General features: G+C 41.5%; 1 protein-coding gene across 1 annotated transcript in view; it reads left to right on the top strand.

Moving 5' to 3' along the window:
- efr3a (EFR3 homolog A) overlaps positions 1–22,970 on the top strand; it is a 62,978-nt gene that overhangs the window by 20,863 nt on the left and 19,145 nt on the right. Inside the window, exons 6-10 of the mRNA XM_080462053.1 lie at positions 6,930–7,070; positions 17,113–17,191; positions 17,529–17,664; positions 21,187–21,354; positions 21,583–21,697. Of these exons, the coding sequence (XP_080318179.1) occupies positions 6,930–7,070; positions 17,113–17,191; positions 17,529–17,664; positions 21,187–21,354; positions 21,583–21,697 (639 nt within the window). The remainder of the gene's footprint in view (positions 1–6,929; positions 7,071–17,112; positions 17,192–17,528; positions 17,665–21,186; positions 21,355–21,582; positions 21,698–22,970) is intronic.

Here is a 22,970-nt window from a genome sequence, read left to right as displayed (position 1 = left end):
AGAAGAACTTGAAGAATGGAGTTGTGTTTTTAGTTTGGCTGCAGACAATATGACATGTGGCTGTAATATTCAAACTTTGTCTCATCTCACTGCGTTGCATCTTTAACCTTTTTTTAACCCTAACCCTAACATAACTGCAAGGATTTCCAATCTCGTCATTGTCTTTTTCCACAGAACCAAGCTATGATTTCATGCTTTAGTAAACATTCAGTGGCTTTACGCTGCATGTGGGTGAAAGACTTCTGTGTGTGTGTGTGTGTGTGTGTGTGTGTGTGTGTGTGTGTGTGTGTGTGTGTGTGTGTGTGTGTGTGTGTGTGTGTGTGTGTGTGTGTGTGTGTGTGTGTGTGTGTGTGTGTGTGTGTGTGTGTGTGTGTTTGTCTGCCTCTGTGCCCGCTCACTCACCTCTGCTGAGCCTCTCTAAGTGCAACGTGCGCACCGAGGCGCAACAGAGGTGAAACAAACTGAGCCCTCGTTCCACCTCTGCGCCGCTCACAGACGCAGCTGGAAGACGCAAAGATTAATGACACGAGTGTATTGCAGGTATGGATAAATCCGTAACTCGAGATTTGCACTGTAGCCCTTCCGCACATGCCCGTGTGGTAGATTCTCCTGCTTCTACAAATGTCATCCCACAGCATGTTAAGTAATCCTTGGCAATGTGGACGGTCTGGAACTCAGTGAAGGTCCGTCAAGGACGAGTGGACCTGTTGGGATAAATCTGCTATTCCTTTACTGAACTTTTCACATTGTGGCATTTTGCACCGTGGAGCTCTCGTTGATTGAAATGTGTCTCATTATGAATCCAACAAGTCACCCTGAGAACAGCTTTCACAGACGGAGGCACATTAAAAATAGTTTACCTTCTGAAATGATGCCAGCGCGCACCTTTGAGCGTCTCTTTGATTTGAATTGAGATGTTAGGTTCCACCTGATATGCGTGTGTGAGCACAGCAAGGTTAACTATGCAGACGTCCTCCAGCCAAAACAGACTTCAATAGAGCACAACTCAAACTGCTATTCAGATTCTTTTGAGAACGTCAGTGTCTGACGCAACCAGCTGCTGCGTTTTAAATATAATGCAATGATAGTTGGAAAACATGTTCTTAATGGCTCAAAAAGGTACGTGTGTGTGTGTGTGTGTGTGTGTGTGTGTGTGTGTGTGTGTGTGTGTGTGTGTGTGTGTGTGTGTGTGTGTGTGTGTGTGTGTGTGTGTGTGTGTGTGTGTGTGTGTGTGTGTGTGTGTGTGTGTGTGTGTGTGTGTGTGTGTGTGTGTGTGTGTTTTATCTCGACACAAAACCACTTTAGAACAGTTCAGTCAGGGAACATAAATAATAGATTGAGCTATTTGGTCAAAAACCTGATATTGCTGTACACTCCTCTGACTCTCGATGTGTGTTCTAGTTTCCATTAAAAAGTTGTCGCTTATATTATTGCTGGTAAATATGGAAGCATTTTATTCTCCATCTTCAGGACAAATGTTGATTTTGTCATAATATCTTGCTTTAGATCTACAACTTGGGCATCGGTCACAAAACATTTTGGAAATGTCCTAAACTTTGAGAAAGCTTTTCCAGCATTACATGATAGGGTCTATTGTTCAGTCGATAAAGTGGCCTGAGATCTGCCTGTCAGAAAAACATGATTATTACAATCATGTTGAAATAACTAAATTCTCTACATGATATATCGACACAAAAGTCTATTCTCATACAAATGTTAGACTTTTTTGAGAATAGTTTCTGAACGGTTTTAATGCAGATTTGGAAAAATGCAAAATATGGAAGAAATTTTAAGATTTGCATGATTTATTGTTTACTGTATGCCATGGGTTTACTGGTGATTGATCTCTAACGAAACATGTGAAATTAATGATATTGATCAGTTGGGAATTGTTCGCGACATAAGAGCTAGAAAACATCCTCTCTTCTTCAACCCCGCTGAGAAATGACAGGCCTCGCTCTGCCATTCTGGCAAATGAAGTCTGATACGTTGACCTGAAGGACCAGGATCTAGTCTCTCACTAGATGTAAATGTAGAGACATTTTCGCGATGACTCACTGCACCTCGAAACCATCATGTTCGCCTCACATCAGTTACGAATCAGAACGTTTCATTTCCCTCGTCTCCACTTCTTGGCAGCCCAATCACCACATCCTATCTTCCATCATTTAAATGGAAATGCCGTCTTACCTTAATCCACGTATAATTACGCCGCATACATTTCTTCATCACCTCTGGGACCATTTCTTGGTTAATGGCGACTTTCCAGCTGTTTCTAATGGTTCTCTTGTAACTTAATGAGCAGGTCCTTGAGTCAGATCAGTGGCTGGAGGAAAGCTCTTTGAAGCATGTTTAGCGTTAAACAAAAAGGACACCCTGTTGAATATTAAACTCCGGCTATTAAAATGCAGCCATAACTCTGTCTGCCATAATTTCTATAAGTGGCCATCTGCGGTTGATGGCCATTTGAGGGGTCTGAATTGTCTGGGATAAGGTTGCAGGGGGTGCTGATCTACTGTCAATATTTAGTGTGTTAAAGGACCATGTTGCAACCAGAAGCCAAGGAAGACATTGATTTAGAGACAGTCAGAAAGATTGATTAACAGAATGATTCCTCCAACATTTTTGCGGAGTTTATTGAGGAGTATTATCATTCCAGCTAAAACACTGGGGAGAGGGAATGAAGGGGACGTCTGTTGAAACGCGCCATCATGGAGTCATCACAGTAAACTGCATGGCAGTGCTGTGGGACAGTCGTCGGTAATCAGTCACATTGTCATGTTGCTTTCTTTACACATCGGCAATCACACAGGAGCTCCGTGAAGACGGTGGTATTTAATGTCACAGATGAAGAAGCTTTCTTCACAACCTGGGATGTCTTCCTCTTCGATCAGCGCTTTTCTTGAAAAGAGCAATTTGTTGTGCAAAAGATTTTTTTATAATATTCTCAGTTTCTTTTCAAGAGGGAAAGTCCTCCGGGACACAGTGTCATACTTTCCTTGAATTTAGCAGTGACTATTGGACGCACAACTTCTATTATTTTTTTAATCTGATTATTAACTGCCTTTCTTGCCAGCCCTGGGTGTCGTGGCTGTGGTACACTGTGGGCTATCAGACGTCGTTTGGGCAAAAACAGCTGAGGGCGAAGCAGCTCGAATCCCTGACAAATGGTGCTGCAATGAATTTATCTACGCATTCTCCTCACATTGCAGTTTAGTTTGGCCTGATACCTCCTGTTCTAATAGAAACATCCATGATTGGCAGGTGAAAATGAATCCCGATGACGTTACCATAGTTTTATGCCCTATCAAAGGCATTCTTGTCAAACAGAGTTGGGGTTTGTCCATTTAAAAGCCTGATTCGACATGAAGGTATGATTAGAAGCTAGCGTTTGAGGGAAGAGCTCTTCAAGAGAAACAACAAACTTAGGTTGCGCACACACACACACACACACACACACACACACACACACACACACACACACACACACACACACACACACACACACACACACACACACACACACACACACACACACACACACACACACACACTCGCACAGTCTTGAGGTACCATTGTCACTTGGTCAGTTGCCCAGTGGTTGAGTGTTACGTGCTTTCGAAATGAGACTTGGTGAACCTGGTGGGAAGCGGTAGTCAAGGGCGTTGGACTCCGTTAATTGCTTCTTGGGGAAGGCAGACGTGGGCAGCGTGCATAAACTAGAGAGGCGTGAAGAAAGATTTCTCCTGTTTCACCATTAACGGTGTGCAGCCTGTACACACACACACACACACACATATTGTATTCTGTTTCAAGGCATCCACCTTGAAAATGAAATTGAGCTATCTTTTTATTTCAACCTCATTCCCCTCGTATCTGCCATCACACAGTGGTTTTTTTTTTTAGGTTTTCTTTTAATAAAACCAATTTTTTTACAATCTACACATTGTTCATGTGGATCAACATGTGTGTACAGCATCACTTGACACTTCAAACCAATAACACCTTGTCACGTTTCATGCTGTAAATAAAAAGCATGTTAATCGCCTCTATGATAATATTTGTTGCTGGTATTTCAAACTGTTAAAAACCAACAAAGACCACATCAAAGTGTAATCTGTATAAGAAACTAAATGACTAATATCAATTTCTTAGTTATCGTCCCGTCTGTTATGAGGTGGAATACATTTGCGAGAACATTTTATTCTCAATTATTATTTTTCTAACAGTGAATTATTGGCGAATTTTAGGATTCCTGCAGGTTTAAAAATAGCAGAACTGTGATGTTTAAGAGCATCTCACAGATCAGAACTAAACTTGGAGTTCAAGGTCTGCAGTAGTCAGTAGCTATTAAAAGTGAACTTGAGATCTCAGTCTCATCATGTGACTCGTCAGTTGCTTTGGACCTGAATATTTTATTGTTTTCATACTGTAAGAGTGAACTACACAGTAAGTCACTTGACTAAAATGTCATCCAAAAGATAAACATAGAATCAAAACAAATTCAGTTGGAGGTTTAAAAGGACACAATTGTGATTACTAAGTGTGAACCTCTATTTCCACATTTGCTGTCACTGTCCACAGCAGACATATGAGGTTTTTTTTATTTTATTTTTTTTATGGATCTATTGTAAAGAAAATAAAGCTCCCTCACAAGCTAACTTTTTTTTTTTTTACTTTTTAAAAACAAGTTTCATTGGAATTTCCCATTGGGACTAATCTAATATTTCTTTTCCTGTTTCTCGGACCTGCTTGAACAAGTTTTCTTAGTTGAATCATTCCATATATCATTAGATGATTAGTCATGAGGAAAACAATTCCGTTTTTTTTACAAAGTTAGTTTTTCGCCATCCAACAACAACCCACCTCCCATTCCAGCAGCCATTTCTTTCTTTTTTCTTTCATTTCTTAACAAGCAATAAGTATTTAATTTCCCCTGAACCTCCTGTGTGGGACGACAGTAATTGCATTGTTTTCCTTCTGGGACCTGACGGCCTACAGTCCATCTGTGGCCGGGCTTAGTGCTGAGAATGTGATTTACTATTGCAGTATTTTATCAATATCACACATAATGGGAGGCCGGCTTGATCTCCTGCCAGGACTGTGGATTCCTGGCAGCTCAGCGGGGAATGACAAACTTGTAGAGACGAAAGTTTCTGATCTTGCATACAGACCTGTCGGGTAAACACGGCAGCAACAAACAAAGTATGATGCTAATTGGAAATGTTCCTTTAGAGGAAATTCTACTTATTTTTTTTTGTTTTTTAACCCTTAAAAGCTTTTTGTATGAACACATGTTGTAGTTGTTTGAGCCTCACTGCTTCCCCTCAGTCCAAGTCTGTTCAACTGGTTGAAGGTCTTTAAAAACCAAGATTTTATAAAGCACCCAGTTTCCAAAGGTGAGCTTTTATTTGACTCCACGTCACAAACCTTCTGACGTTCTTGTCAGGTTGTGTGATCGAATGAGTAAACACAGCTCCTTGTGATCTTTGACAGTTTTCTGGCCACGTTACTCATTTTCTGCTGCAGACCCTTGACACAATCTTTGAAATAACTATAACTAATTACATTACGTTTGGGTTATGAGCAGTCCAGATCAGAGTTCCTGAAGTTCACTCATCTAATTCATATCAATTTGAAGAAGAAGCATATGACCTTCTGAAGAGATGCAATACCTTGCAGCAGTTTTTTTTTTTTTTGCCCCAGTTTGAGACTGACAGTTCACATAAAGGTGAACTTGTATAACATTTTCCTCATATCTATATCACTGTTGACAGGATGCAGCATGCACGCTTCTCATACAAATAACTCCGCGACTGCTTGTGGTATCTCAAAAAGTACAAACAAGGCAACAAATCCTACAGAAATTATACAAGTTCAAGTTATTGTGGGAAAAGGGGGCCAAGATGCACTCACCTGTCAATTTTTGACAATTCTGACAGCCATAACATCAAAATAAATCTAGTTGTGAAATTGTATTACCATCGTCAAAAAAATACAATCAGTGATTCATTCCAGAAAAGTATATTTTACCCATCCTAAATAAAAAAAAACAAAATATTTAATTGATCAAAGCTGCACCAAACCAAGACGACTGTCGCACCCATAAATGATATGTGACAGATAAAAGTGTGAAGAACAAATATGACTAAAATGATTTACAGTGGGAAATTCTCTCCTCTTTCCCCTTGATGTGGAAATGGAGATACAGTAGATACACTCGCAAGCTGCTGGACTGAACTCGACTTTCTGATTATCTCTGAAAAGATACAGACAGGGTGGAAGTGTAAATCGTTGTTAAAGTGATAGCCCCGGTGTAGGGAGGGTGCTTTGATTCACAATGTGCTTGATTTGGTGTAGAATTGAAGCTCTTGCAATCGGTCGCGGTCCATCAAGATGCTGATTTAGTTTCTATCGACTGTCCGCCACCCCCTTTCTGTCTCCGCTTGTTCTCCTCCCCATCTTCTATATCTTTTCCTCTTCTTCTGCTTCCCGCTCACGCCTGAGACATTGTATCACGGCGACAAATCAGAGTCGTTTCAGTCGGTTTGATTCTCACACTTGTCGATGGCACCGAGTTACTTTGACTCCTGTTCAGAATTCCAACTCACGCTGAAATGTCAGTGTCTCTATAAAATTATCGCACCCAAAAGTTTTATTTCAATTGTGTTTGGGGGGGGGGGGGGGGGGGGGGGGGGGCTTTTTTAAGATTATTGCTGACGCTAAAAAAGACACAGTTAAAGGTGCAAGATCTGTTTGATCTTTTGGTCGTATATATAATATGAGCTCATGTTTTTTTAACTTTTATAAATGTTTTTGTTATTAACACTTCCTCACAGGTTAAATGAAATCCAAGCCATAAAAATGTATACTTCGTCAACAAGTGTTTATTTGTTTAATTTCTACAATAGTTGCTCTCTTCCTGGCAGGGCAGGCCAGCCGAACACTCCATCAGGAGGAGGGCAGGATGGTGAGGAGAACCCGGCGGCGCTGGCTGAGAGCTGTTTCAGGGAGCTGCTGGGCCGAGCGGCGTACGGCAACATGAACAATGCCGTCCGGCCCGTCTTGGTGTGAGTACCAAACGTGAATGAATACGGATCATATGATATGTCATTTTGAGCTGAGCAGCAACAAGTCTGTCTAACAAGTGCTCGTCACGCAAGGTCATGTTTTCAGTGCAAACCTACACACCAGCATGTCAAACATTTGAGTTCTAAAGTAGCAGAACAAACCTGCAATCATGTCGATATCTGAGTGTTCAAAGTTTAAAATATCTTGAAAAAAAATATATATATATCAGAAGCATCAAGTCAACGTAAAACATTTTAATCTACTATTCAAATGATTAAAGCATATCAGACCACATTGTATTTTGGTTCAGTCTCGTGCAAAGCAAATACAAGCACAACGTTTATTTCTCCTTACAAAGTGATTTACTCATAGTACTATTGCTTTTTGTATTTTGTCTGTGATACTTTCAAACAAGAGAGGAACAGCATGAAATCCTGAAACACGGCAGGTAAAGTGAGCAAGACGTTTTAATGGAAGAACTAAACACCAAATATTGGAACATGCAGTTTTTAAGGTTGTCATGAAGAGTAGCCTCGGTTTTAAAGGAAGTGATGGGATGGAGCTCTAATTTAAAGATGAATATTTTCTTGAACTTACTTGATATATATTTATCGATCCAAACATCACCTGCTGTTTACTTTTGACTTACAGATGTTGTCAATGACCAGTAATGTGTTGGTCAAACAGAGACAGTCTAAAGATAATAGTTCTGGAAAGTAGCAGCTTCTTAGTTCATGAGAATGGGTGTGTCAACTTCAAACCGAGCATGAGATTCTACTTTGATTGTGGCGTGGTTGCCAGACATGCCTGTCAGTCAACGTTGATCTGCCGGGATTTTCACACATTATCTCCAGAGTTTGCAAAGAACGGTCTGAAAAAAAGAGAAAATATTTGGTTAAAGATGATAGAAAGGCAAGAGGAACTCAGATGAACCACTCTTTACGAGCAAGGTATGCAGAAACGCGTCTCCTTAGGGACTCCGAGATCTGCCTCGTGATGAGAATAGATGAAATGATTCACGAGATAACACCACATAGCCAGAGACAACAGTTCTGAGCAATTTAAGTGACTGTTACGGATCAGAAAAAAAGGGTGTGTTTACTGTCGGTGATGCCGCTCTCCGAAGAGAGCAATTAATTTTGTTTTTATAAAGGGGGACAGACTCCAAAATGTGCTGCCTGCTTCTTATCCTCCTGCTCTGCTGAAAGAGGACAGCATCAGGCTCATAATCTACTTTATTACATGTTGGGGTCAGGACACAGACGGCAGGAGAGATGACAAGATGGCAAATAAACCTGTCGTACACACACCCACACACACACACACACACACCCACACACACACACACACACACACACACACACACACACACACACACACACACACACACACTGCATGCACATGGAAACAGACACGCCTTCTTATTACACACAAACATACACACACCGTCGTCCTCTGTGCCGACTCCCAGCACGCCGAGGAAATTAAATGAGTTTCTCTTATCACAAGGGGTGGCTGCTGTGCGTTACACGGCACACCGTCGCCACCCGGTGACCGTCCCTTCCTCTCGGGGATTTAAAGATCCTCGCCACTGCTCCCGTCAGCTTGCGCTTACACCCGCCACTCAGCACGGCTCGCATAAATTGGACAATTACTAAGCGAGCGGCTGAGTCCCGCTGAGATTTTCTCTGTCGCTGTCTGTTCCTGCCCCACTGAGCGGAGGCGTCCTTTTCGGGCCTCATGCGGGCTATTTATAATAACAGCTTCTCACGTTTAGCATTTTTAGCGTCTTTTACAGTGCGGTTACAGTGGTGGTGATATCACCTGCTTGTTTCGTGTCTTGGCGCAACAGCAGGAGTAAAACTTCTCAACAGGCAAGACACGAATGTTATTATAGATCGGGCGGAGAGAATCCCTCTCGTGTGCAACGTCACTGCAGTTGGTCCGAACAACAGCTTTAATTAAAATCTTGTATTTTGATGGTTTTGGCCTCTTCAGTGACGACAGCACTACGGCGCCACATCTCAGTCCAATAAACCCGCAGGACTGTTTGACGCCACGAGTCAAAGGTCTGACCGTGCCTCCATCTTTCTTAACGTCTTTCTCCTTTTATGGTTCAGTACTATCATATCGCCGTTTGTGTCATGACGACTTTCACACAAAATATAAATAGTATGCAGAAAAAATGTTTTCACTCCCCTCAAACAAATATGAACACAAATGCAGTAAAAAAAATTTACCGCAATTTGTTTAGTTTAATTTGAGTGTTGTTAGCTCACATGGCGAGCTGGTCGGTCGGTGCTGGTTCATATCCAAATGCTTAGAATCGTACTCGGCAGTATATTTCTCCACTTTTATAGCATTCTCCTTTTATGGCACAGCCTCCATGCTCTCTTGTTTTTTTTTTTTATTTTATTGATGAAAATACTGCCAACTTTACTACATGTTGTTCTCAAACTCGCTTGTCTGGCAGCGCTGGAGTCCCTGGTTTAACCGACTTGTTTGTGCTGGAGACCGTCAAGACGGTGGGCTTTTAATCCTTTAGCCAACTATTTTTAATACCTGTGCTAAATTCTCAACAAAAAAAAAAATCAAGAATGAATAAAATTCTTTCATTCAATAGAACTCAGGAGGAAATTCATTCAGGCACTAAGAAAAGTCTTCATGCTCCCAGAAAGTCAAAGAACCGTACAAACAAAACAAAACGGAAAAAAAATTAAAAATCCATGCTGTTTTTCTTTTTCATTTCAGAATACTTTCAACTCCCTAGAAGCCACGAGTGGGTATTTTACTCCGCTCAGAGTGAAATGTTCAGAGGGAAATGTTTTAATTAACTATAAAAACGACCACTTGCAAATTCACTTTGTGAAAGAGCCTCCTAATGTGGCCATTAACGATTGATTACACAATATTCCTGCAACTGCTCGACATCTGTAGGGGCTCTTTAGGGTCTGACATGCGTTTAATAATTTTTTTCTCATCTCATTTTCTCTGTGATTTGTCCCATTAGCTTTTCTCTTTGACACAGGAGATTTTTTTCACTTAATTTTGTTCAATCTTGGCGTGTGTTTTGCATTATTTTTTACTTCTTTTTATGCCATTTTGTAAAGAAAGAAAGACAGACCACCCTCGCTCTTCTTATTTTCTTGTTGAAATTTAAATATGTCAAGTAATGTCCAAATGTGATTGAGTTGGTTGTTATATTGAATATTTTATGGTTTTGTATAAGTGATTTTGCAGGAATTATAAAATTGAGCTTCATCACCTCCTCTCTTCTCTGCTCTTTTTCCATATTCAAAACATTTTCCATCCAGGATTTAATCGAGTCTCAGTCCCAAAAAAAAACGGTCTCTCTAACCAGGAGGGGTTATAAACGGATAGTCCCATCTTCATTTCTCGTCCTAATTCTTTGAGCTGTGCCCGGGAGGAGCTGTACAGCTTAGCAAATCTGCATTTATATTGTTCTTCAGTTCAAAAGAAAAGTTTTGGTTTAATCAAAGTGGTCGAGTTTTTTTTTTCTTCTGGTTTAAATCATTTGGGTCCTGGCTCTTTCACGCCCAGATTTTCAGCTCTTACATTAGGCCGACGTCAGAAGACGATAAATCACTGTCCCGATGATTCTTTCTCTTCTCACCTTATTTAGCTGCTCGATGTCCCACTTTAACTCTCCAGCGGAGCAACGTCGTCCAGGTTCATGTTGCTGCCGGTGGATAGTCAGGTGGTTCATCAGAGCTTGTCTGATTGGAATAAGACACTGCGACTCAACCGCATGCTGCAAACTCACGGAAGTCCAAAGTCACCATCAGAATCTATTCTCGCTTTGTCCCTCTCTAGTCTGAACCTCAGCACTATTTACATAGAAGTAATAACTTTTTGTCGATTTGAGAAAAAAAACTTTTGATATCTTTGCATGTAGAATAACTTCAGCAACTTCTTCAATAACTTAATCAATTTCTGGTATTTGTTGCATCTACTCATCTTCACTCTTTCTTTTGGGAAGTGCAATTTATACAACTCTTTGAATCTTTCGAGGCACTTCCTGTTCTTTGAAAGTCTGGACGTGCTAAAAGAAATGTGAAGCTGTGGAGTAAGAAAATGTACTGTTCTCTTCAACAGTAAGTTTCATGAGAAGAAAATGTACTTAAGTTGTGGTTTCATGATGTCTGTGAATATATATATATACGGTATATATATATATATATATATATATATATATTTTTTTTTTAGTTCAAGTAATTTCTGAAATTGATCAGGAATATTTCAACTGAAGCTTGCAACGGTGCATAAGTCCTTCATATTAACCTCTGCTGCCTGACATGTTCACCGTTGACACCCAGTCAGCGCTTATCTGAGGTCTGACACCTGACAGAGGATGCCCCCACGACACACACTCACGCACACACACACACACACACACACACACACACACACACACACACACACACACACACACACACACACACACACACACACACACACACAGTTAAAGAGTAGTAGTGTGAGAGTGTCACACAGTTTTAGTTCTTTAACGCCAGTCATTAGAAGCAGAAGAGGGTCTGCCTGTTTCTTCTCTCACCTTCAGCTCCAGTCACTGACTCCCTGGCATCAAGCGCCCCCTGCAGGTTAAGCACGTCCACATCATTTGTATAGATCTGGCTCTGTAGCTCAGCTTCTGTTAAAAGACCTGATTGGATTAATTTCAGTTTTTAGTTGTTGGTGATGACTCAAGCTCAAGTTTGGCTCCATCAGAGTCTTTTCTTCTTTCTTGAATCAGTCCTGTTAGTTTAAATAATGATCAAACCTCTATATTTTTCTTTTCTTCTGTTTTCTACTGTGTCATTAAAAATCAGTATCACAGAGCAAGCGCCGTTTGGCTGCTTTCCCTTCAACTCTTTGAAAACCACCTCATCTGATGCAGCGCTTCATGTCCCTGCGGGATCTCCATCTTTATCTTCTATACTGCTTTAACCAATCCAGGGTCACAGGGCCCCTGGAGAGATGGACAACACTTGCATTCAAACATATGGGCAACTTGGATTGAACAAATTATCTCAAATGCATGACTGTGGGAGGAAACCAGATTGCTGGCAAAAACCCAAGCACGCTCAGGTCCACAAATTCCACAAAGAAAGAACCAAAAGCCCCCTAGTGTTATGGCCACAGTCCACAGACACATTGATAGCAACCAAAATGGTCTCATCAGGATTTTTCCACACTTCTACTCTTCTAATTTCTTATTTCCTCTTTCTCTGTCATTTCATATGTTTGCTGGTTCGAGCAGCTCTCTTAATTTCCCCCGCTGTCCCTCAGTCATGGTCACTTCTCATTTGCCGCTGATCCACCATAAAGGCCTGATTCAACCAGCTTCCCCCTCCTTCAACAGATGGCGTTTAGCTGTGACTGCTCCTCGAACTCTGGGAAGCAGCGATGTACTTTGACTTTGAGCTGCTGTTTAGTGCTGCTCTCTTAAGAACTCCTCCGCTGCAGAGAAAACTCTTGATCATCTTTTTTGTGGAGTGCTCCTCATGTGATACTTTGATGGCTTTTGAAGCAATGTTTTTTCAAATCTCCTGGACTTCCTATTCTTGGTGTTTCATCTCGGCTGAGCCGCCTGCCATGTCTTGCTACTGTTTCTTTCCAGGGCTGTTTTTCACGAGGTCAAATCGCATGAGGCCCATCTGCTAACTGCATTTGAGTCCATATGCAATACTTCAGGGTGACGGAGTTTTTCAGCTCCCCTAAGCTCTGATCATAATAGGGTCTCATTTTTACGGTCATTTATAATTCAGGAGATTTGAATGCAGCTTTTCCTTTACAGGTATGTCATCTTCTTCGAACCAAGCATGGCTGCATGCATTGAAATGAATCTGTATTGTGTGTAGGGGTGTGACAGTATTGAAAAGCTCATTGAATAGCAAATATATCGAGGCCTCGCGCTGAAATGTGAAGGTGCGACTACTTGAGAAAAGAACCGCATGCCCGCTTTTATTAATGCGCTTCTGTCTTTAATTTCTCCCTCGATTAAACAGCCGCTCTGCTTCCCGGCCGCTCCTTCTATCTGAGAGTGAAACAAGCTCCTGCAGGGATGAGGTGGAGGAAGAGCGACTATAAATAGCACGGATTGGGGTTAACGGGGGAAATGGAGGGTTTTTTTTGGGGGGGGGGTGTCGATTGACGTCATGTTGATGAACTGTTCTCAGAGCACCATCTTACAATGGCCTTTCTATTCCTCTCCATCTCGTCTTCTCCCCTGCCTTCCTATCATTTTTTCTGTTATTCAATATTACATCCTTATTTCATTTCACTTTGATTTGCTTTTCCCAACATCCACTTCTTGCCTTATCCTTTTTAATCATGCCTCTGACGTAGAGAGTTAAACTTAGCAATCCCGAGATGGTTTATTTACCTCATATTTTGCTCAGACACTAAAGTCAAACTTTATTCAACTGATCAAAGTCAGAAATAGCCTCTTTTCTTTTCTTTTTTTTTTTTGTTTTTCCATTTCCCCATCGTAACACAATGTTGCTACGATCAAACGCAATGAAACAACACAGTGATCTGCCAGTCGGCCTCCAGCTGAGCTGCCTCTGATGCTTTGCAACAGATTGTCACTGTAGTTACAAAATTATTAACGTGAAAATCTCCAGAACTCGGCTGGCAGGAACAGCCCGAATGCTAAGCAGATCTGTTTGCTGCGACTGGTTAAATAAATCCTGTGCTGTGGAGTATGAAATCAGGCTGCACATACACAAACATCAGCTTGTAAAGTCAGAAAGCAGCTGCACTGCGTTTGAAGTCTCACCACTTGATATTCTCGTCCTCCCCTGGATCTTTGCTCCCGGCTCTCTTGCGTGCTCTTATCTTCAAGTGGAAAACAATCCTTCCGCATTTCAGCTCAGAGGTTCAAACTATGGCCAGTGATTTCGTCCTTGTGAAACGTCTCACTGAAACACAAAAGGACACATTTCATGAAGATGTATGCTACCTGCCAAATGTTTGGACACACCTTCTCATTCAATGTTTTTTTTCTTCTTTATTATGACTATTTACATTGTAGATTCTCACTGAAGGCATCAGAACTATGAATGAACACATGGAATTGTGTTGTAAACAAAGAATTTGACATAACTCAAAACACATGTTATATTTTAGAATCTCCAAAGTTAACCACCCTTTGATTTGATTCCTGTTTTGCACACTCTTGTCCATCCGTATGAGCTTCATGAGCTCGTCATCTGAAATGGTTTTCTTACGGTCTTGAAAGAGTTCCAGAGATTGCTGAGCACTTGTTGGCTCTTTTGCCTTTGCTCTTGCAAACCGTTTGGATTGGGTTTAGGCCATGTGGCTGTGGAGGCCAGGCCTTCTGGCAGCACTCTTATCGCTCTCCTCCTTCGTCAAACAGGCCTCACATGGCCCGGCGGTGTGCTTGGGGTCATTGTGTCATTGTCTTGTTGAAGAACAAACGATGGTCCGGCTGAACACAAAGTGGATTGGATGGCATGTCGCTGTGAGATGCTGTGGTAGTCATGCTGGTTTAGTGTGTCTTCAGTTTTGAATAAATCCCCAACAGTGTCACCAACATAGTCCCCCCCCCCCCCCAACACCATCACACCTCGTCTTCCATGCTTCACTTTGGGAACCATGCACGTAGAAACCATCTTTTCGCCTTTTCTGGTTCTTTGACGGAACCACATATCTCAAATTTGGACTTAAAGCACAGCTTTCCACTGCTCTAATGTCCCTTCTTTGTGTTTGTTGGCCCAAACAAATCTGATCTGATTGTTGCTTTTTCTTAGTAGAAGTTTTAGTTGATGTAGAGACGTGTCTGCTACCAGAACTCGATTGATCTGGGCTCTGAGCTGAGGTGCTGTTAACTTCAGATTTCTGAGGGAGGTGACTCAGGCCTCGTTCACACTGCAGGGAAATGAGACCCAATTTTTTTACTCACAATTGGCCCATATCGGACTTGTTTTGTGGCCGAGTGAAAGCTCCAGTTCAGATTTTTTTCACACCAGAACCAGGCCGGATAAGCGCCGGAGGAAGCAGCGCCGCCAAAATGTTAAAAGCTGTTAAAAGCTGTGCTCTCTTTTTTTTTCCTTTTCCCCTCGTCATGTTGTCTAGATTGTGTCGGCTCGTATTTTACAACCACTTGAAAATGGATATACACACGCTGACCAGCACTGGTAGATAGGCAGGATCCCCCAGTGAGATTTGGGCTGTTTTTTTAATGAGGTGTGTGGGTTTTACATCGTTTGGGCTGGAAACAGTGAGTCACATTTGGCAACCCTGGTGCAGACCGGCGTGCCGTGCGTAAATAGTGTGCTCGGCGTGACTTCACTTCGCCTTCTGCGCATGCGCTCTGGAGCCCAAGAACATCCGGTCTGATCACGTTCACACAGCAGGTCGCCTTTCAAATGATCGTGGGGGAAAAAATCAGAACCCAGCAAAAAATCGGAATTGAGCTCAAGACCTGCAGTGTGACGGTGACCGTAGCCTCAGATGAACTCATCCTCAGCAGCAGAAGTGACTCTTGGTCTTTCTTTCCTGGGACGATCCTCATGTGAACCAGTTCCGTCGTGGCACTTGCTGGTTTACGGAAATGCACTTTAAATATTTTGTCATTTTCGGACTGCCCGTCCTTCAGTTGTTCCAGTAATGATGGAATGTCATTTTTCTTTACTTAGCTGATTGGTTCTTGCCATGATATGAATTGTCAGATTGTCAAACAGTTGTCAGATAGGCCTGTCAGCTGTGTATCAACCTAACTTCTGCACAACCCAACTGATGGTCCCAAAACCCATTAAGAAGGCAAGAACTTTCACAAATGAACCCCGACAAGGCACGACTGTGAAGTGAAAACCGTTTCAGGTGACTGTGTCATGAAGCTCATTGAGAAAAGGACAACAAAGCAAAGGGTTTCTACTTTGAGTAATCTCAAATATAAAACGTGTTTTCAGTTATTTCACACTCTTTATTACTACATAATTACATATGCATTCATTCATAGTTTTGATGCCTTTAATGAGAATCTCTAATGTAAACGGTCAAGAAAATCAAAACATGGAATGAAAAGGGATGTCCACACTTTTGATTGGTAGTGTATGGGAGTTTCTTTTGTCTAGTGAAAGTGTGAGGTTCACATTTCTTGTATTAGGTGAGATTTTTGGACTGTCTGAGGAAACAATAACACACAAGGATTGCCTCCCTATGAGTTCTACCCACCACGCCACCCGGCACTGTGTAATATATTCACTTCCAGAAATACAAGTCTACAAGTCTTGTTATTTCCATGTACTGTGATCTCACCTTCCCTGGCTATTTCTGGATCAAAGTCAATATTGCTTGCATCCACTCTGCTTGCGCGGACTATATAATGCCCTTGCTGGAATCAGGTGGGAGAAATGTGCAGCCTGTGTGCAGGCGTAAATAGCAGATGTATCTTATAGATGGGTTTACCTTCGCGCCGCAGGGCAGCTCCCTCAGAGACGAGGAAATCTGTCGTTCTCGGTCGGCGGAGTCATCGCTGACTCCTGTGCGGTGTTTATTAAAACCTTTGACCTTTTGTGTCTCATCACCACAGCATCAGCTTCGAGTTCAAGCCAGCACTGTGCATGTCAGATCAGTGGTAGGAAATCGTAGATATTCTCAGTATTTTCACGCTGTTTAACGGCTCGTCCTCTGAATTATCTAATGATGCATGTCTTTCAGCACATAACTCATTTTAACAGTTAAGGTGTAGGATCATGACTTAAAGGGTATTATTGATTATCTAATACTGACTTTTTCTGAAAATACAGAAAAAAGATGTACTTCAGTATGCTATGTATCCTAAAGGTTCAGTCTTTGCTTTATGCGATATCTGCTAGTGGAATGAAATAACTAGTGAGTACAGTTCGACTGCTAACTACGTCGTATTGTTACCGAGTTTTACCTGATGTTTACCTGGATCTGATGTTGGTTTGTTTTTGGTGCTAGTATGGAGTAACTACAAAATAATCATTATTTTATGGGGTTTTTTTTGTTGTTGTTTTTCTGTTTTAGCCACCTGGACCACCATCACCTGTGGGACCCCAATGAGTTTGCTGTTTCCTGCTTTAGAATAATCATGTACTCTATTCAGGTATGGCACGCATAACATCTAAATGGTGAAGAAACATGTAAACGTTGGAAGCTGCTCCACTGTTATGTTGCTCGATGCAATGAAGCACGTACATGGACCTTACATGTCAGACATAATGTTGGATTTTAGTCTAAAAATTGAACCCGTGAATGTTTAAACCCGTTCTTGTTAGTGCCTCACATTTGTGACATTTTCTCTTATTCACTCTCACTCAAAGATAAGTTAATCTTGAGCCGTCGTCACCTTCCCTTTATTTTTGTTCAAGGCTGTATCTCATGAAGGTCTCAGTTTTTAGCATTTCAATCTTTTTCTTTTGTTTCTCTGTGTGGTTCTCTAGGCTCAGCATTCGCACCACGTCATCCAGCAGGTTCTGAACCACCTGGACACCCACAACAGGAACACACCCCGAGTCCGAGCTGGCATCGTTCAGGTCCTCCTGGAGACGGTGGCCATCGCAGCCAAAGGATCCGTAGGTGAGTTCAAATGTAACACCGACCAGGCTTGATTTTATTATGCTTCATCCACTGGTGAGAAAGAACTCCATGGAGTTTCCGAATGCAAGATCATTTATGTAAGGCTCACGTGGGCCCGTGGCTTTACACTTTCTACCTACAGACTTATACTGTATACAGTCTGAACTGAGATGCCAGTGTGCAGTATATGATCGGAAAGGCAAGGATTGACTTTAAAATCACATTCATTTATATTTAAAAGACAAATGAATCGGTTCTATTTGTATTCATTTACATTTCACTCACTGAAATAATGAGCTATGAATATTTAGTTTTTCCAATACTATGCAGGGGAAATAATGTCACAGTGTAAGTTAAGTGTTAATATAAACACCTCCCACTGCATGCAACGACTCGTTTTACACTTTTCTTTTTTACTCCAGTCGATTTCAAACAAGAGCCTGAAACAAACTTGTTGAAGCTGCTACAGTCCGAGGATTCATTCATAAATGATGGCTAGAGAATTATCCAGAGACTACTGGAACATTGGGTTTCGGCCTAGTAAAACAAAATGTTTGAACATGTGTTTTTTTTGTTTTTTTTTTGTATAATAATTGGGGCAGTCCCATAATGCTTGTATATATACTTGTATTGTAAACACAAATTTGATACTGAATAGTTCTTGAAATGCAGTGAAAGTGGAGAATGAGAGGCGCTTATCAGGTTCTGATGTGTTTCTCATCTTGACACGTTCCTTCTTCAGCTTCCTTCTCTGTGCTTTCGTACTGCTCATGTGTTTGGACGTGTTAATTGCCTGCTAACTAAATTAAAATGGGATTGTCACCTCTTCAGGAGAGGAAACGACAGATATATAAAGAAACTGTTGATTAGGAAATACATTTCTATTTCAATTATTGAGCGTTCTTTTGGTGAATTCAGCATTTAATAAGTTAATCTTTACTTCCACCAACCTGCGCCTCCGCCGGGGGGAAAAAATCACGACATTCCCCGTGGGAAGGAATGATCCAAGAGTCTAACAGAAGCGACATATTCAGCTTCGAAAGCGAAACCTCGACTGCTCCCAATCTGTGGCTCGGTACAGTATGGAGATGTGGATGCATTCAGACTAAAAATAAACTGTGCAAACACCCACTTTCCAACATGCCTGGTATTAACAAGCACAGCGACAGCATAATTATATCGTAGAAACACCTCAGCGTACTCGGTTCCACTTCACTTGCAACATGATATCGAGTAGGGAATCAAACTTAAAGTTCTTATTGTTTAAGCTCTTGCTGCAGTGTGGAATTTAAAAAAAAAAAAAAACAACAACTATGAAATAGCACATATATAATTACACACCAAACATTAAAGCATGACAGCTACTTATTTTACTTTAACGCTTAAAACGTACTGCTCTGGGTCAATAAGACAACAAGTCTGAGAAATTAGAAAGAGATTTAAAAAAAAAGTTTCTGAAAACAGCATGAGCCTCTGTGGTTTCTCTAATAATCACACAAGAGAAGGAGGAGGAAGAGACCGCTGTTGCTGCACTTGATAACTTGATCAGATATTACAAGATAAGATAAGATAAGGGCAGGGACAACTCAGGTCATGACAACAGTTGCTTTTGTTGTCTGAATACATGTGCATATTTGTAATTGGCCGAACTCTATTTCGCAATAATACTTGTATTTGTATTTCCTGATTATTTAATGCACAAAGAATTTTGTGTGCGTTAGTATGAGGTGCATGTTAATACCAGGTGTATAGAAACAAGACTTAGTATTGTTTTCGTCTAAATGTCCACTGAGAGACCAACAACACAGAAATACCAGATGATATAGTTGAGCCTTTTAACCTTTTCACTATATATATATATATATAGACACATTTTGAGATTTTGTATAAATAACTGAAGTGAGATAAATTTACTTTCAAGTTTGTACCATAATGAAGTGTAATATTTATTCTTTTTGGCATAACACACAACAGTGTTATTACTCTCTTGTCCATGTTGTGACTGCTGTGTGAGAAATAGCCCACTGTTCATTAAAGGAGTACAACACATTGCAGGATTACAGGGCTTCTGACTACGTGGGAGCTCTGTAAATTTTAATATTTCTGTTTTTCTGGTCACTCTCTGCACCACTCGATGCCTCCAGCTGACAGCTCGAGGATGTGCGGGGAGGTAGCAGATTTGGGTCATGTTGTGACGGTGTTGCTGAGTGTTGGTGGTGTGTAGAGTAGCACACAGTGACGTGCAGCTGTAGAGTAGATTTAACGAAACAGTCCAGACTGTGTTGGAAGTTTTCACCCCGACAAACAAGCGCATGGATATCGTCTCAAACCAAGCTTAGGAGCAAAAAAAAACAAACAAACAATGGATACAACTTCAGAAAACTGTGCTTTCTCGCTGTGTCTTTATATTTCCCCAAAAATATATAACTAAGATGACTTAATTAAGATGCTTAAATAGATTTTTCTACCACTGTGCGTTCAGCCGTTGCCTCGAATTCAAGGATAATCAGATCAGATGTCAGTGCTCAGAAGTCAATCAGTACACAAACGTGCACAGCTTGTCCTTGTCCTGGTTTACGTGCTCTCATGTGTGATTGATCTATTGTTGAAATCATGTCGCCTCTGCGGCAATCATTTCCTGTAAAGCTACAGCATCACAGACCAAAACATTAGTCAACAGCATGAGGCGTGTATCTGTTAACTCACATTTATACATTTTGGAGATTAAAAAAAATGCTCCAACTTCACAAAATGTGACCATACCTCAGAGATTTAGACATAATAGCTATTCACCATGGTTCGACTTTGTCCTTTATCAGATGGTCTTTACGTCCCTTTGTAACAATAGTCATTGTCAACGTATAATGTCCTTGATAATCTGGGGAGGTTGTACAAACACATATTGTGTTATATATTTTGAAATATGTTCTTTTTCGAATGTATTCAAAAAAAGCACGTCCCCTGTGATGCCAACATTTTTTTATTTATTTTTTGGTGAGTTAAATGAGTGGAAGCCTCATTGTGCCACAGGCAGACAGGGTGAGCCAGTTGGCACGGACTCTGTGATAATCTGAGGTGTTGCTTTTTGTGACAGAGTGAATTAGGACGAACAAAGCAACTGTGCACTGCAGTCGTCGGGAGTGCGCGGGTATCTGCAGGAAAAGCAATTCAAAAAAGCTATAAAATAACAGAGGAATTAAGCCCTGTATTGATTTAGAGACGTATTTGGTGTAATGTTTTTTTGTATATTTTAGTCCATCTGCAGAAATATTTCAACACCTATTTACTTTAATAAGGTTAATGCGGGTTTCATACGCGCCTGCTGCAAACTGTATCAGCTTGCTAATTGCTACCTCATCTAATGAGTTCCATAGAGGGGGAAAAGGGCCGTTCTCCACCTCTTATTAGACCACTGGTAATGATCAACGTCTAACTGGAGGAAAACAGCGGCTGCCAAACGATGACCTTTACATATGTGAAGTGAACGTAGTTTCATGTGCTCCTGTGTGTGTGTGACACCAGGCCCCACGGTGCTGGAGGTGTTCAACACGCTGCTCAAACATCTGAGGATGAGCGTGGACTTCGAGCTGGGTGAGAGCTCCAGGAGGAACTCCAGCTCCAGCGTCTCGTCCGGCCGCGGGAAAGAGAGCGATGAGCGGATCGTCCAGAACGCCATCATCCAGACGATCGGTACAGTTTCCTCCCGTCATCTCTGTTTGTTCAAATAAACACATTTAGATGACTTTATTTAGTTTTTTGGATTTTTTCTTTTTCTTTTTTCCGACGAAGCTTTGCTTGCAGAGATCATACACGTTTGAATAAAGCGAGGACGTAATGTGCTTTGACTTACCCATTACGTGTTTGCTTTTGAGCTCTGACTCATTTGTTTGTGCATCATGTGCCATCCCTCCCTGCCAGGGTTCTTTGGTGGAAATCTGCCAGATTACCAGCGAGCTGAAGTCATGATGTTCATCATGGGTAAAGTGCCAGTGTACGGGACCCCCTGCCACACCCTGGACACAGTCAAGATCGGGTGAGTCACGCCTTCATTATCCAAGCGCCCCGGGGTTCCCACACTCGCACCAACATGCAGCTCCCAAAAGGCTTCTCAGGTCTGAGCATACTGCCTCCGCATTGTCTTCTCTTTTACTGTTTAATCGACGGTCAGTGCTGCTGGTTTTTTTAATGAAGCAGTTTTTACAACAACCGCATTCTTTTTCAACTGGACCGTTACCAAAGCAACATCTAAAATCCAACGAGAACTAGGGGATGGGTACCTGTAACATTTGAACCTTTATGGTATCAATAAAATCTCAACATTTTTCAATTTAACATATTTATTTCTCAATATGTAAAATTTTACATATATATCAAAACAACATCCAACTGATGCATTGTAACATCACAGTTCAACAAGAAAACAATTAACTACAACTACACCGTGTTTATTTTCTCATAAATGCCCAAATTAAAACCCAGCTCCACATAGTTCTATTCTTTCCCCCTTTGGAAACATTGCCATGGTAGATCTGAGGCTGTCAAATTGTGCGCTCTTCAGCCTTGAGAAAAATCTTGTGCTTAACCAAGTGCTTCCTCAGATTCAAAGTATTCCCGCCGCTGGCCTTGCACTTCACGTCACAATTATTGCCGCGAGCGTGATCTGCATCGCATTTTGTAAAGTGCAGCTGTGCTTTTGAGCGCTTTCTATCAGCCATGCTTGCTCCATTCACTGCTGCAGCTACCGGCGTCATTACCCTCATGTGCATGCAATGCTGTGTTCAAGTCCGGCTCGGAAAATTGCCTCGTCTTCCACTCCATCAGTCACAAGGATGCATTTAGGTACTGAAACATGGCACTGTTTGATTTCACGTGAATCGGTACTCGGTAGTGCCGATGGAAATTCAGTTGGTACCTGTAAAAGTGCAGAATTTGGTACCCATCCCTAACGACAACGCCTTCTTCATTCATTCACTTTGATCTCTGTTCATAGACTGTGACGTCAAACACAGTGGCCACGTTTCGTTTTTTAGCAGCCGTTGTTTGTGGGGAATAAGCGCGTACGCACGCACCTTCACCTGGAGTGAATTGTACCTTTAATCTGTCCTCACTTCACATCCTGGACCCCCTGCAGTGGCATCAGAGCTTCTGGGTCAGTGAGACAAGAAAGAAGATAAAAAGAAAAACAAGCTTATCCCTCGGGTCTCAGGAACGCAAGAGATAATCCCAAATCAAATGAGCACTGCCTCACCCAGCCTCCAATTCCATTCTTTTCTCCTTTTTGGATAATTGCTGAGGGAAAGAAATTT

Source organism: Lipophrys pholis (genome assembly GCF_963383615.2).
Source record: "Lipophrys pholis genome assembly, chromosome: 1".
Taxonomy (NCBI): domain Eukaryota; kingdom Metazoa; phylum Chordata; class Actinopteri; order Blenniiformes; family Blenniidae; genus Lipophrys; species Lipophrys pholis.
The sequence above is the reverse complement of the archived record's forward strand: the minus strand, read 5'-3'. Positions and strand labels throughout refer to the sequence as shown.